This window comes from Mirounga leonina, unplaced genomic scaffold (genome assembly GCF_011800145.1).
Source record: "Mirounga leonina isolate KUSES-001 unplaced genomic scaffold, KU_Mleo_1.0 Mir_91, whole genome shotgun sequence".
NCBI lineage: Eukaryota > Metazoa > Chordata > Mammalia > Carnivora > Phocidae > Mirounga > Mirounga leonina.
Window position 1 is genome coordinate 6,878,121 of NW_023270839.1, and position 15,084 is coordinate 6,893,204.

The 15,084-nt window shown below is 50.7% G+C and overlaps 1 protein-coding gene across 10 annotated transcripts; it reads right to left on the bottom strand.

The window, feature by feature from the left end:
* Window positions 1-3,794: 3,794 nt before the first annotated feature.
* Window positions 3,795-12,157, bottom strand: DCAF11 (DDB1 and CUL4 associated factor 11). 10 transcript variants are annotated; one of them, XM_034993649.1, is made up of 15 exons: window positions 11,969-12,157; window positions 10,761-10,967; window positions 9,742-9,869; window positions 9,395-9,522; window positions 9,053-9,117; window positions 8,638-8,738; window positions 8,262-8,408; window positions 7,994-8,048; window positions 7,570-7,638; window positions 7,152-7,209; window positions 6,863-7,048; window positions 6,263-6,416; window positions 5,701-5,853; window positions 4,753-4,859; window positions 3,795-4,653 (listed from the first exon to the last, which is right to left on the bottom strand). In XM_034993649.1, exons 2-15 carry the CDS (start codon window positions 10,913-10,915, stop codon window positions 4,519-4,521), a joined length of 1,641 nt encoding a protein of 546 aa, XP_034849540.1. In that variant the 5' UTR covers window positions 10,916-10,967; window positions 11,969-12,157; the 3' UTR covers window positions 3,795-4,518. The 10 variants fall into 10 exon arrangements, with proteins under 10 accessions (XP_034849540.1, XP_034849537.1, XP_034849533.1 ...); XM_034993646.1 differs by having other exon boundaries at window positions 10,761-11,128; window positions 11,969-12,155; XM_034993642.1 differs by lacking the exon at window positions 11,969-12,157 and adding an exon at window positions 11,586-11,762 and having other exon boundaries at window positions 10,761-11,128.
* Between the last annotated feature and the right edge of the window lie 2,927 nt (window positions 12,158-15,084).

Here is a 15,084-nt window from a genome sequence, read left to right on the forward strand (position 1 = left end):
GCCTGCGGTTCAGTGTTCTGTCCACAGCCTGCCTGGGCCTGCCCATCTATTGGGTCAACCAGTCACCCCCGCCCCACCCCAACCTTACCATGTTTGCTCCGCAGGGAAATCAGGGGTCATGGAGATTCAAACTAACCAAACCTTGGAAACCATTTAAAAAAAAAGTCTGTCTGGGCGCCTGGGTGGCTCAGTTGCTTAAGCGACTGCCTTTGGCTCAGGTCATGATCCTGGAGTCCCTGGATGGAGCCCCGCATCGGGCTCCCTGCTCGGCGGGGAGCCTGCTTCTCCCTCTGACCCTCCCCCCTCTCATGTGCTCTCTCTCTCTCTCAAATAAATAAATAAAAATCTTAAAAAAAAAAAAATCTGTGTCTGCCTCATCATCAGTGTGATCCAACCCCTCTCCTAAATTCTGAGCACAAGATCCCACACTGCAGGATGCACAAGATGGCTGTGCATGCACCATGTCCAAGTTACGCTGGGGGGAGCACACCAGCAGGGGTATCCACTTAGGTGCACCATGACCCTAGGGCTTGACCCAGCCCCAGCCCCTGTCTGGTGTGAGGGACTCTGAGTGGCTCTCTGACCCTATGTAAACCATGGTGGTTACATAATGCACAAGACATCAGATCTAAGATGGGACCATTCTTTGGTACGGTTATCATGAAGGCCAACAGATGAAACTCAAGTGTCCTGGGGTGCCTGGGTGGCTCAGTTGGTTAAGTGTCTGCTCAGGTCATGATCCCAGGGTCCTGGGATCGAGTCCCATGTCGGGCTCCCTGCTCAGTGGGGAGTCTGCTTCTCCCTCTGCCTCTGCCACTCCCCCTTCCTATGCACACACTTGCTCTGTCAAATAAATAAAATCTTAAAAAAAAAGAAATTCAAGTGTCCTGTGAAAGGTGTATTGTATGAGAGATGGTGGTGGCCCAGGCTGGATTTTCAGGACTCCAAAGATTAGGCTCATGTGATGGGGATGGGGGTGGGGGTGGGGGTGACCCTACAAGGAAAATCCCCACCTTGAAACCCATCAAAACCTTAGGTTGTATCCTCCAACCGGTTACCCTGGGTCCTAAGTCTCACAATGGCCTCCCAGCCTGACCCCTGGGGCTGGAGCCACAAGGCAGAGAGCAACCTACCCAAGGGATGTCCCTGTTATTCAGTAACTGTTCTGAGATCCTTTTTTGTCACCCTTCCTCATTCGTCAGAACTGGTGGTGGGATTTCAGAGTACAGTGGAGGCCCACGAAGTAGTGAAAGGAATGAGCAAGCAAGTACACCTAGGTGCTGAACTGTGTGACTTTGGGAAAATCAAATAATCCTCCTTGGTCCTCAGTGCCCACATCCATAAACCGATCAAGATGGATTCTTCAATCAGATTCCTTCCAGATCCTAAAGCCCATACTTCAACATAGTTCCTGCTCATGGACCCTAACAGGAAGACCTATAGAACCCCTCACACATCTTTGACAAAAAAATTTTTTTAAAGATTTGATTCCTTTATTTGAGAGAAAGAGAGAGCATGAGTAGCGGGGAGGGGCAGAAGGAGAGGGAACAGCAGATTCCCTGCTGAGCAGGCTGGATCCCAGGACCCCAGGATCATGACCTGAGCCAAAGGTAGACACTCAACTGACTTAGCCATCCAGGAGCCCCACAAAAAATTTTTCATTGTAATTTTAAATAGTTGTGCAGGACATAATTTCCAATGCATTCTCTCTCTCTTTCTTTTAAATATACCCAATGGAATCTAAATACTACAGTGATTAGGTATCTTACCATTTTCCACTTAAAAAACATGTGACAAGATCTTAATAGTCAGAAATTATATTTCCATTAAATTTCCCCCACACGTTATCCTAATGTTTTTACGCCTGAACGTTTTGTTGATCACACTTGTCTGCCAAAAAAAGTATATAATTTGAAACTTAATTTTTATTTACTTTTTTATTTTAAAGATTTTATTTATTTGACAGAGAGACAGAGCAAGAGAGGGAACACAAGCAGGGGGAGTGGGAGAGGGAGAAGCAGGCTTCCTGTGGAGCAGGGAGCCTGATGCAGGGCTCGATCCCAGGATACTGGGATCATGACCTAAGCAGACGCTTAACAACTGAGCCACCCAGGCGACCCTAATTTTTTTTTTTAAGATTTTTTCATTTATTTTTTGACAGAGAGAGAGACAGCGAGAGAGGGAACACAAGCAGGGGGAGTGGGAGAGGGAGAACCAGGCCCCCCGCAGGGCAGGGAGCCCAATGCGAGGCTCGATCCCAGGACCCTGGGATCATGACCTGAGCAGAAGGCAGACGCTTAACAACTGAGCCACCTAGGCGCCCCGAAACTTAATTTTTTTTTTTTTTAACGATTTACCCATTTATCTTAGAGAGAGAGGGCAAGCACACAAGCAGGGGGAGGGGTAGAGGGAGAGGGAGAGTATCCCAAGAAGACTCCTGGGAGATCATGACCTGAGCCAAAACCAAGAGTTGGCTGCTTAATTGACTGAGCCACCCAGGCAACCCTGAAACTTAATTTTTAAGTATTTCCTGTGATCATAAGGCCCTAGAAGTTTAAACATTTTTTTTCTGGATAGATTTCTCATAATAATTGTTAGTAGTACAAAATATATAATTAGTATAGCAAAGATTTCACACATTGTGATAATAATAAACTCAAATTGTATTGGAAATGCAACTCTTAATTAGAAAAATGGATGGTACTTGGGGCCTTGATTAAAGAAGGCTTTGAGGGGCGCCTGGGTGACTCAGTCAGTTAGGGGTCTGCCTTCAGCTCAGGTCATGATCTCGGGAATGGAGTCCCGCATCAGGCTCCTTGCTCAGCGGGGATTCTGCTTCTCCCTCTGTCTGCCACTCCCTCTGCTTGTGCGCGCTCTCTCTCTCTCCAACAAATAAATAAAAATCTTTAAAAAAATATAAAAGAGGCTTTGAGGATGTTAACAATTTTAATTTGCTTCTAATTCTGGCACCCTGGAGGTAATACAGGTTCTGGATGAGATGGGTGGCATGTCTGGGTTGAAGTGGCAGAAGGGGAACAAGGCGGGCCAGTGGGCAGGGAGACTGGCATGCTAGTTTCACATGAGGCAGACCAGAGCAAAGAGAACACATGTAGGCTGGGCAGCTGGACAATCTATTCTTTTAAAACTACCTGTTTTGCTGTGAAAGAGGTATCCCTTTTACCCCTGGCTGTGTTTTTGAGAACCCCTGGAGGTGTGCATCCTGGTTCGAAAATTGCATTAGGGATAATGAAATGTCATGGGGACGGAGCGATCAGAGCTGGATGTGAAGCCTGACCAACTCCCCTACGGACCACACCACGGCTTTGCTCTGGGGCATGTCGCCTGATCTGTGCACGCTGCCATTTCCTCACCTGTACAAAGTGTGGCTGGGAGGGTGGATGAGGTCCTGGGTGTGAAGCACCCAGATGGGGCCCCGAGTCAGTGCCCACCAGGTTCTCTCCGGTTCTGGGCTGCTTCTTCTCATAGACTGGACCAACGCCAAGGCCATCCCCAGAACAAAGCTGATGTGGGTGTTCCAGGCTCTAATCTAAACTGCGCTCACTCCCTGCTACCTTGATTTCTACTTGCTACAAGTTTCTAAGTTCAGTGAGGGAGTTGTCTGTTGCAGAGCTCAGTTAACAAATGATTTTGGTATTTCTCTTCATCTTGGGGGCATCAAAGGGGGATTTTCCCCCACAGAGAAGCATATCTGAAGGCTTTGTCAAGACTATTTTCTTGAAGGGAGAGGATAAAAGACCTCAGATAGGAAAAAGAGACAGAGACAGACACTGAGCCAGGTTCCCACAGAGAATTTATTGAGGGAGCCAAAGCCAGTGAGAGGACGAAGGAGTCCTACTTCAACATCTCTCCTTGCAGCTGCTGGCCTCCAGCATGAAGGAACAGTCTGGGAGGGAAGGCCTGCCCTGTGTGGGGCCACATGGAGCCTCTCACACCACAGCCTGTCCCACCCCAAAGACCCAGACAGAGAGGGAGAAAACATAATTCCCACCCCAGGAGGGTGCTGAGGACATGCCTTACTCATCCCACCTTCTCCAAAAAGGCTAGAGCTCTAGCCTTCAGGACCTCTGGAATAATGGCCGGGACACCTGGCCTAACCGGCCAGTCTAGTCCTCAACACACAGGCCAGGGCAATGGGCCCAGCTGGCAGCTCAGTTCAGACCTGACATCTACTCTAGGAGCTAACACTTACATCCACACATGATTAAAAACACTCAGGACAGTTCTCCTGCTGACAAAGGGCCACACCTCAGATAACAGCAGTCCTTTGGGCTCTGGCCAGAGATAGAGAACCAAGCCAACTGGGTGTGAGCGCATGAGGAGACCACTCTGCCCCTTGGGGAGGATCTTCCAGGGCTCAGCGAGGGCCCGAAAGCCTGGGCTTGTGGGTCTCCCTGTCCAATGCCAGTGACTCCCCAAAGGTCTCCCAAAAGGGAGAAAGGCAGGAAGAGGCAGAGAGCTTGTCAGAGGCTCACCCGTGGACGGGGCTGGAGATCAGATCTACTGGGGCGAGGAAAAGGCTGTAGAGGGGTGGGGCACTGGGGCAGGGGCGCGGGGAGGTTCCTCAGACTCTGGCAGGTCGTCCTGGAAGTACTCAGCCTGGCGGTACTGCCAGAGACGCAGGTTGCCGTCCCACTGCGGGGCAGAAGGGGGCAAGCAGTCAGGGGTGCGGCCCCGCCTCGGTCAAAGTCCCGGGCACGCGCTGGTCCCCCGCCCCGCCCCTCGCAGCCTCACCGAACTGCTGACGATCTTTTCCTCAAAGGGATGCCAGCTGACGTCACGCACACAGGCCTTGTGGTTGGTCAGCTTCTTCACGATGTGGCCGCTGAGGAGGTCGTACACTGTCCAGGGACGGCCAGAGTGGAAAAGGGGCAGCCAGGGCACCTTCTAAGCACCCCTCACGGTTCCTGAGCTGCACTGCTTATTGCCTCTCAGGCAACTTTCCCGCTTTCACAGGGGAGCAACCACACCAGAGGATGCTGCAGTTCCCTTTTCCCCTACCTCGGGTTCAGTGTGCAGCCTAGCAGAGCTTGGGTATCTCTCCCTGGCCCTTAGCTAAATGTCACAGGGTCTACAGTTAAGAAAGCACAATGTGGTTTTAAAGCTCTTTACAGCAGTTTTCTAAGAAACCCATAAGACATGGAAGGCCCCGCAAAAGTGAACAATGGGCTGTCTGCTTAGAAGTCCGAACCTGCTCTTCCTCATCTGGACGGGGGCGCATCTTTCTCTCTTTCCGAGCAGGGCTCCTTGCGGTGCCTCCCTAACTATGGCAGTGGCTTAGGCTCCTTATGGCTGGAGGTGTGTTTCTGTGTCTTTCTGTACACGCTTCCTGCTTTAGCGGCCGCATGTCCCTTACTCCGAGCTGTGGTCTTTTTGTCCCCATCCCCCCCTACCTTCATCTGCCATCTCTTTCTTTCCTCGACTGGCTACAAAACAGAGCTGAGTGTATTTCTGGCAATCTATTATATTTACTGACTAGAATTCTACCTTCCCTTTCTTAATTTACAATGCTGATGAATACAAGGTTTTCTTTCTCTGCTGAAGCCTAACCTGCTCTACGCTAAATTAAATTTCACTCATAGTCACCACTGGGATTTTTACGGCGCTTACCGGTGGTTACAGGTAAAATGCCAAAGACACACTGGTGCCTCTCCCAGGCCCCTGTTCTGATACGATCCTTACCGACCACTTTGCCGGTAGAGCAGCCGCTGTAGATGAACCGCTGGCCGGTGCTATGGGTGGGCGAGAATCGGCAGCGGATGAGGGTGTGCAGCACCCCGTGGCCCCGGTAGGTCATCAAGGAGCTGTCCCCTGGGAGCTTCAGTTTCCGCCAGGCTGGGAGGGATGCACATAGAGCCCTAGGTTAGGGAGCCTGGATTCTCCTGTACCATTAGTCCTGAGCAAAGATCGATGCTCACCGATGGCCACCTTTTCAATCTCCAATGGGTGGCTCTTTCTCCACCTAATATTCACCAACACGGCTCTGCTGGTTGTGAAGATACTGAAATGCTTTTGTCTTAGTTGGTTCTGAGTGATCCCAGCCCCCAGCCCTGGAAACCCCCGACACTCCCCACCGTTTGACAAACATAGAGTTAACACCTGGCGAGGGGGCGTGGGGGGGGAGGGCCCCAGGCTACAGTCACATCCACTGTGCCCATGCCAGGCCTTACCAGGGGTCAGATATCTGAACTGCCACCCCTGACTCTTTACTCTCCGGATCTTGGGTTCTCCCTTCTCTGCTCACCTTTTTTGGGCACCTGCTGCCAGCGGTAGTCCCAGTTTTGCTGTGTGGCAGCCTGCCGTGAGGCCTCCATGCCTTCCCGACTAGAAAAGCGTCGGATGTCCCAGAGCTTGATGGTCTGGTCTTTGGAGTTGGAGATGAGATAGCGGGCATCACCCTGTGAATCCCCAGATGGATAACAAGGTGTCAGAGCTTGTGAACACTGGTGTCTGTCCCTCTAGGTCTGCTTCTCCAGATGAGAGGTAAGAATGCCAGTCCTCTGACTTACCTTGCCTCTTTCTTCATCCAGGCGAGCTCGTCACAGGTTTTTCTACCATAGAACCCACCCCCTGGCTAGGTTTCCCCTTCTTTGCCCAGGGCACTGGCTGGGCCTCCAATTCTATCCTGGATTAATTGTCTTTCCTTCTACAGAAAGCCCTGCCCTGATCCGTGAGGACTGATGAATACAGAAGGATCTCATGTTTCTTGGCTTAAACCCCTTCCCTAAACTCCAGCTCTTGCAAACCTGAACTAATAAGGAGCTTGGGGAGTTCCCACGCTCAGCCCCCTTGACTGCTCCTGGACACCTGTAACCTGGCCGTGCAGGTCTGCTTCCCTGCCCACCTTGCTGTCAATGAAGGTAATGCCATCCTGGTGTCCAGCCAGTGCACCCACAGGCTTGGGGTCGTCCTCCCGCATGGTGCGTCGATCCCACACTTTGCAGATGGCATCATCACCCCCAGAGAACAGGATCTGGGAGCTTATGTCAGCAAAGGCCACTGCGTTCACATCATCCTCATGGGACTCAATCTAGGGAAGCAGGAAGCCAGAATACCTAGGACCTCTCTCTCTCTCAGTCTTCTAATAGGCCACGGACCAGGAGGCAGAGGCTCTGAGTCTCAGGAGCAAATACCTGAAGGGTGCGCCGGTTCTGTTCTCGATCAAAGACATAGAGACAGCCATCATTGGCCCTGAAAGGGAAGGCATAAAGAGGGTCCTGGAGCCAGAACTGAGAGGACCAATGCTACATATGCTCTGGAGAGTCCCTGTTGCAAAGTCCCGCTGAGGGGCAAGCCCTGGTCTCTTTTTCCACAGGAGGTGGGAAAAAAGTTAGCTATGTTTGCAAGGAGGTTTGAGACCCTCCATCTCATGCTGGGGAAACGGTGAGCAAGAGGTGAAGCAGTTCATAAACGCTGACCTTGGAAAAGGGCTGGCTGTTTTCCATAGCTGCCTGGATAGCAGTGTCCAGTACAGTCTCTGTGAGATCAGAGCTGGTCTCCGGGAGGACTCCTAGCTCACTGATTGAGGGCTACATCCCCTACCGTACTCACCCTCCTAGCACTTCCCGTCCATCTGAGGAGACAGCAATGGAAAAGACTGCAAAGCGACGCTCGTCTGGCCTGAAAAGAGCAAAGAAGGAGCTGGATTAAGTGGACCTCCCTCAGCCTCTGTTAATCTACACAGAATCAGATGAGAATTGTAAGGTGTACTTCTGAGGAGAAAAAGAAGTCCTGCCAACACGTCCCAGAATGTGAGTCACCTCCATGAGAACCCCGAAATAATCCTGCAACCATCTGTTTTACCCTGGTCCTCTGGCTGACAAGGATGGGTGCCTTCCCTCCCAGGGATCCACACAGAGACACTTGCAACCAGTGTACTTTTCCCTCTAAGCAGGAGTTCCAGTTCACGAGGTTTGCTCCTGGAGAGCCTTCCTTGAGAAGTTTCTGATGAGTCTGCCCAGAGGGAAGCCAGTACCTTAGATCCAGGGCAGTGTGAGTGTCTCCCTCCCCGTAGATGTTGCAGATATGAACTAAGAGAGGCAAGAGAAACAAGGTATCTTTCAGGGCTGGGGGAAGGAGGGTGGAAGTGAAGCTAGGCAGGAAACGGAACAAAGGGCAAGGGTGTCAGACCCTGGGAGTGATCTTCCCAGGAAAAGGCGTGGAGTCCTGGCACAGAGAACATGGGCATTTGGAGGCTTCGGGTCCTGGGCTGGAGAGCCAGTGGAATTCTTGGGCATACTCACTGTAATCAGACCAGCTGGAGTATAGGAAGTGGTTGCCATCAGGGGTGAAGGCCACATCCAGGACGCTCCAGCCCACGTCCCGGGCCTTGATGCTCTTGAATTTATGAAAGCGGCCGTACCGGCAGTCATACAGTCGGATCGTCTGGTCTGGGTAAGTGGGGATCAGGCAGAATTAGGGAACCCCCTCCTTATATCCTCTCTAGATCTGACCTCCTTCCTCTGTACGTCTGTGGAATCTTCCCTTGATCATGGGAAACGTGTTCTGGCTAAGCATCCCTAACCCAGGGTCTGAGTTCCCTGGGTCTGAGGCTTGCTAGTCTCCGTCAGGGGGTATGTTCCTTGTTCTGGGGCACTTTGTAGGACCAGGGTCTGGTACCTTGACAAGCAGACATGAAGATCTGACCATCTTTGCTGTAGATGCCGCAGAAAGCCTTCTGAGAGTAGGTATCAGTGAAGCCCAGATCATTGGGCAAGAAGCTGGGAAAGCAGAGGGAAAGTGAAGGTAAAGGGAGCAGAGGACGAGGAACGTCCGGGTTAGCAGAATCCTAACAGAGCTGGGTGTGAGTACAAGGGTGGACTTCCCTTTTGGCTTGGGGTACGATCCCTTCTCTTTCATTCATTCAATCGTTCTCTCAATTTCTACACTTTTCCAGTTTGTTTCCTCTCAAGCTTCGACCCCATTCGACCTAACTTTAATACCCCTGAGGATCCTCTTAACACCTGTCCCTTCAACATTTAAGGGATAAGACCTATCTGGCCCTTAGAGTCTCTCCACCAAGCCCCATACTCACTGAGACATCATTCGAGACCGTTCTCCAAGGGAGAAGCTTCCCCGGTGGCAGAGGCCCCGTTCTCTCTAAAGGAAGGGATTGGGGAATATTGCTAGTAGAAACGGAGGGCCCCTTCAGCCGCACCAAGCCCCCTCCTCCAAAGATATTGCTCTTGCTACAGAAATGGACACCACACACACTCGTAAGTCCCACCAAATGCCGATGCAGGCTGGCTAAGCACTCTCCAGCTCCAGCACTTGAGGCTTCCTTGGAAGGTTTACTTTCCTCTCCTCTGGGGCAGGGAGAGCTTCTGGCTACCTCGAGAGGCCTGCTGCCAGGCTGGTTGGAGGTGGAGAGGCTTACCTGGTGCAGCATCTGAGGAAAGCTCTGCTCCTGGGCTGCCCGCCTGAGCCCCAGCCGCCCTGTGGCCAATTCCACTTGGGTCTTGATCTCATTGCATTCCAGCTCCCGGGTGTCAGGGGTTGCATCCACTGTGAGTACCAAGGAGAAGTTCCACCCTAGGTCTTCCAGTCCCAGAACTATACTCCCGCCAGCTATGCAGCTGAATAGACTGGGGCTGCAGAGACTCCCTCTTTCCCTGAATTATCTCACCTTCTTTCAACTTCACCTACTGTTCTTGCAAAAAACAGAAAAAGGGTTTTTAATGAAAGTCTTCCAATGTTAGGGTCTCAGTTTGCCTTTCCTCTTACCGGGTGGGTTGTATCGGTCCCCCAGACGACCGTCCCAGGCACTGTCATGCTCTTCCTCCGAGTCCGAGAGAGCCTGGATGAGTTGTAAATTTGCTGCACCTCCACCCTGCACCAACCTCACTTGGCCTCTGTGGAGAGATGCCCATGATAAAAGGGAGGATCCCTTCCCCAAGCCAACCAAATTCAGAGTCAATGGCTATTCAGCTCTTAAGACTACCTGCTCCTCAAACCCTCATACTGTCCCCATTTTGAAGTTTCAGGCTGACTAGACCTTGGCTGTTATTTTCAGTCTCCTATAAGACATGGTAGGAAATGAATTTTCATGCTTATAGCAGATGTAGAGAACACCAACATTCCATGGAGGTTGACAGACCTACTCAGCTGACTTCCTAGAGGACTAAATATTCGGAGAGCATTTCCTTCTGAGCCTCTGCCTGAGGAGTCCAGCATAGAACACAGTATTCTAAAGGGATCCCCAGGCTTGTCTTCGGCCCAAGAAGCCACAGCTAAGAAAACAGAGTCAAATGGCACACCTTTCCAGTCAATTATGGGTGGTGGTCACTTTCCTCAAGAACAGGGTTAGAGTTAGGTTAATTTAAACTTGTTTTTCAAGTAAATCCACATGGCTTCGTATCACATGTCAGTAACTTCTCCACAGTTCAACACCCATCTCCCCAGCTCTTCTCCTTACCCCCCACATCACGCCTTTTCCATCACAGTAACGTCTTCATTTTTTTACTTCCTTGGGAAATAGATTACACTTGTGTAGTCTTAGCTAGAGAGGCCCCCCTGAACAGTCCATTCAAACACAAAAGCGAATTGTCTTCATGACCCTCCCTAATTAAGAACTACTCTTATTGGGTATTGAGCTGAGTGCCATGAGTGTCCAGAAGGGAAGCTCAAACAGAACAGCTGGTCTGGGCTAATCCCATTCCCTATCCTCTGTAACCTCCCTGCCTGGAGTTGGGATCAAGGGACTGTGGTGGTCCCTGGTGGGGACACATCGGAGGGTAAGTTACCTGCGGAGGAGATAGGCCAGTACCTGGGCCAGATCCACATCTTCATCCTCCTCTTCTTCTTCCTCGCTCCGACGCAGGCTAGCCCCTCTTCGGGGCAAGCCCTCGGAGGGGTCTCCGGACCCAGTTCCTGCACTGCTGCTGTTCCGTGATCCCATCTTCTGGTCACAGCATCATTAGGTCCTGTGCAGGGACTCCTCCTGTCACCTCCTTGGGTTTGGTGAAAGCAAAGCCTGCTCTAGAAACACCAGGGTCTCCCCAGATAGAGCGGTAGCTATCTCTTGGAGTGCGACCCTTCCTAGAGACTGAAATCCCTTCTCTGTAGCCTGTGACAATTCCCAAGGCTTCAGGAACACAAACCTTCCCCAATCCTGTGAAGCAAAAAAAAAATCAGAGTGAAGCTTAGGGCGCTACCCTAGTTCACCAATGAGAATCCTTTGAAGAGGAATTTCTCAGTTTTCTACCTCAAACTCACCTATCAAAGTCCCTGGAGGGGTGGGTGGGCCAGGTAACCTCTCTGGCCGACCAATCAAAACCCCTCGCGGAAGAAAGCGCCTCATTAGCTTATCTTATCTAGCCAATCAGAAGCCTTAGGGCTCTGAGACCCCCGACGCCCCCCCTTACCGACCAATCAGAGCGCTCCTTTGCGAAAGCCAGCAGCAGCGACAACCAATGAAGTTAGAATTCGGCCTAACACCCCCTCCTTTCTCGCCTCACGCCCACGTGGTGTGCCGGGGGGTGTGTACGCCAAGTGGGGGAGGCAGGGGGGAAGCCGAGAAGCCCCTCCCACTGAAGCCGGCGGTTACTGCCCCGCGCGAGACCACCCACCGGCCAGGAGCGGTCGCAGGACCCGCAGCGGCGCGAGGCCTTGTTTACACCGCGGCGCTGGCCAACCGCTCCTCCGTCACGCGCCTCCTTCGTCATGCATCTCCTGGCTTCCCGGCCGGAGGACTGCGAACGTCACGCGTTGCCTCTGACGGCCCCGCCCCCTTGGCCAGCTAACTGGACAGCTGAGCACAGTGATAGACAGGTGGGCGGGAGAAAGTGCGTGAGGGATGGGAGGGGAGGAGAAAGCGCGCGACCGAGGAGGGGCGTTTGCTCCCAGTTGGGAGGAGTAAGTGGGGAACCGGCTGTTTCCTGAATCAGAGACAAGAGAACTACGCTTAATGGGTGAGGGGCGGGGCTTACAAAAGAAATTGGTGGTTCGCTACCTGGAGGTGTCTTAGCGAAGGATGCAATTTCCTGTCGGCCCCTCAAGTTCTTTTGGCTTCGCAATTTCCAGACGATCTCTAAGGGCCTCTCTTTCTCCTCCCCCCCCCGCCCCCCGGTTTCAGCCTTCCTTTATTTTGCTGGCTGCAGCTTCTGTCGGTCCTGCCCTAAGGGATGACCGGCGCCTTTGGGATGTGTTCACGTCACAGATGGGGATCCAGTCCTTCACACCCTCCCTTCCGGGTTTAGCTTCCGGAAGCCTTGTTTTGTGGGGACTGCCCTTTCTAGACCACTCCTTAGCTGCTTTGGCAACTTTTTAGATGACCCCTGGATTCCCTCTGCGGTCTTTGCAGACGCTCCCTAATACACGCAGGGTCTTTAGGGGCCTTTCCGGTTCCGTCTGTTGTCCTTAACGCCCCTCCGCTCTCCGGGATTTGCAGACCTTCCCTAGACCCTCGGTCTTTGGCGGGCCTCTCAGCTTCGGGCCACTTGTCCGGGGAGTGCACGAATGCCGCCTCGTACCTCCTCCGGGTTTATGAGTAACCCGCTAAGTCCAAGGCCAGGTCTTGCCACGTCTCGGGATCCTCTCCTAGGCTGGAGGTCGAGTGACTTCGCCGCGCCGAGTGCAAAAGCCCTGGTGCAAAGGCACCTCAGCGCTTCCAGTCCACACTCTTAGAAGTGTTGCGAGCTCTTCCAGGGGCAATCTAAGATCAGGGATGCGTGCGAGGGCGCTTAGTTCCCCTGGGCTCTCCTGCCGCTCACCCTCCCTGGGAGGGCGAGGGTGTGGTCAGACATCTAGAGCCGAGCTTACCGTCTCTGGTCACTAGAGCTGGCCTCATATGGGCGTACGATCTGTGCAGCGCTCTGCGCTTAGAAGGGCCCCATGTTTGGTTTAATGTCCTGCTATCGCCGTATGAAATTCTTAATATTTGAACCAGCACCCCGCATTTTCGTCTTGCTCTGGGCTCTACTAATTATGTAGTCGGTTCTGCCGGTCACCCACCTCTCATGGTTAGGTAACTTACTGTCAGTTTCCCTGTGACATTTATTGAGACTTTAGGATTCTGTGGTTTCTGGGTTATCCAGCCTGGAAAATCTGAAATCATTAAAACAAACAAAATCTTTCCCTCCTGTTTGCCCTTTAAATACAGTTCTTCGAGTCTTAGAGATTCTTTAATTAGTTGGAAGTTGTTTTCACCGTCACAACCCAAAATCAAATTTTCATTACTTCTTGCCTCTCCTAGTTGATCTGCTGGAAATATTTTTCTCCAATAGCATTTAGTTCTTAACCTTCAAGTGGTTTTCAGTATCGTTATTGTTTCAAATACAAACTTCCAAACCTGGTTGTCTTTTTTTTTTTTTTTTAATCAGCCTCATTTTATGTTACTTCTGCCAAGCAAATATGCTTATAAAGTCTGTGCTGTTTCCACCTTTGCACTTTCCCAGGAGAATTTCTTATCTGGGGGAAACTTTGTCTCTATCAGTGGACTCCCTTATGACCCAGTGGCACCACTTCAGGAATCTAGCTGGGACCTTATATGCTAAATCTAGCCTTAAGATTTATGTTCAGCATAGCAATTAGTGATAATAGTAAAACACTGGAAACAAATAGGCCCAATATACTACAGTACTGGAGGATATTGGTTATATAAATTAAGGTCCATATGGTAGACACAGACATATCGTTAGAATGATGCAGTCTTCTATTTTTATGCCATGGGAAATTGTGCAAGTTTCATTGGTCGGTTTTTAATTTTTATTTTATTTTTTCTAAGATTTTATTTATTTATTTGACAGAGAGAGACACAGCGAGAGAGAGAGAGAGAGAGAGAGAGAGAGAGAGAGAGAGAGAGAGCACAAGCAGGGGGAGTGGGAGAGGGAGAAGCAGGCTTCCCGCTGAGCAGGAAGCCTGATGCGGGGCTCGATCCCAGGACTCTGGGATCACGACCAGAGCCGAAGGCAGACACCCAACGATTGAGGCACCAGGCGCCCTGGTAGGTTTTTTAAAAAGATGGTCAGTTCTTCTGGTGGCATGTTGTGATGGATGCAAAAATAATATGGTTTCAGTTCCCCATTAAAAAGGGGCGGCTGGGTGGCTTAGTCGTTAAGCGTCTGCCTTCGGCTCAGGTCATGATCCCGGGACCCTGGGATCGAGCCCTGCATCGGGCTCCCTGCTCGGCAGGAAGCCTGCTTCTCCCTCTCCCACTCTCCCTGCTTGTGTTCCCTCTCTCACTGTGTCTCTCTCTATCAAATAAATAAATAAAATATTTTTTAAAAAGGTCTAAAAAATCCAGGTTCATTATGTCATTAAACAAATAATAAAATGGGGAAGGCCCTGCATGAACTAATGACAAAGGTATAGTATGATCAAAGCATGACCTGAGCCACCCGGGCACCCCTATAATACTTTTTAAATGTACATGAGCATTTATATCTTAGGATATACTATGTGTTCCCTTGAAAGAAAATAGCTTTTCTTTTAAAATAATTATAATTAAGTCATTTTGAGAAACTCTATTGACCTTCCCTGTCATGATTTTGAAATTTGGCATGTTGCTTGGTGACATTTTGTAAAGTGCTTTTCATTTGGGCAGCTTATGCTTTTCCCAGCTACACTGGAAGCCACTTAAAGCCACAAAGAGCTTTTCTACCTTTTGCACCCATTTTAGGTCCTGTCCTAGTGATTGCTAAGTAAATGTCAGCTAGTTGACTTTCTGTCTGACCCGCCTCTGGCTGTTTCCTGCTCATTAGCATCTCCACTAGAGGGCGGGCTAGGCTAGAGAGGAGAGGAGAGCACCTTTTTCCTTTTCTGGCTAACCCTGTCCTCCCTCTCCCCCACCCCACCTTCCAGCCTGGCGACTGCACAAAGCTTCTGGGACACGTATCCATCTTTGGGCTACACAAGGGAAACTTCTGTCTTCTGAAGTGACTGATGACACGTGTTTATATATTATCTTCTTGTAGCCCGCTGTGTAGAAGGAAAGGGGGAAGTATGCTAATTTACCCGGGACTTCAAATCTGTTGACTGTAAAGCAACTGAGTAATTATGGGATTTCTAATACTCTCATGGCCTGTGTCCTTGAGAACCAGATTTTTTTTTTTTTTTTTTTTTTTTTTT

Coding starts and splice junctions, on each gene's coding strand:
- DCAF11 (XM_034993649.1), bottom strand. CDS start 10,915: ATGGGATCACGGAACAGCAGCAGTGCAGGAACTGGGTCCGGAGACCCC. Junction 7,639..7,993: donor CACACTGCCCTGGATCTAAG/GTACTGGCTTCC, acceptor TGCTCTTTTCAG/GCCAGACGAGCGTCGCTTTG. Junction 7,210..7,569: donor GGACGGGAAGTGCTAGGAGG/GTGAGTACGGTA, acceptor CTTCCCTTTCAG/GGCCAATGATGGCTGTCTCT.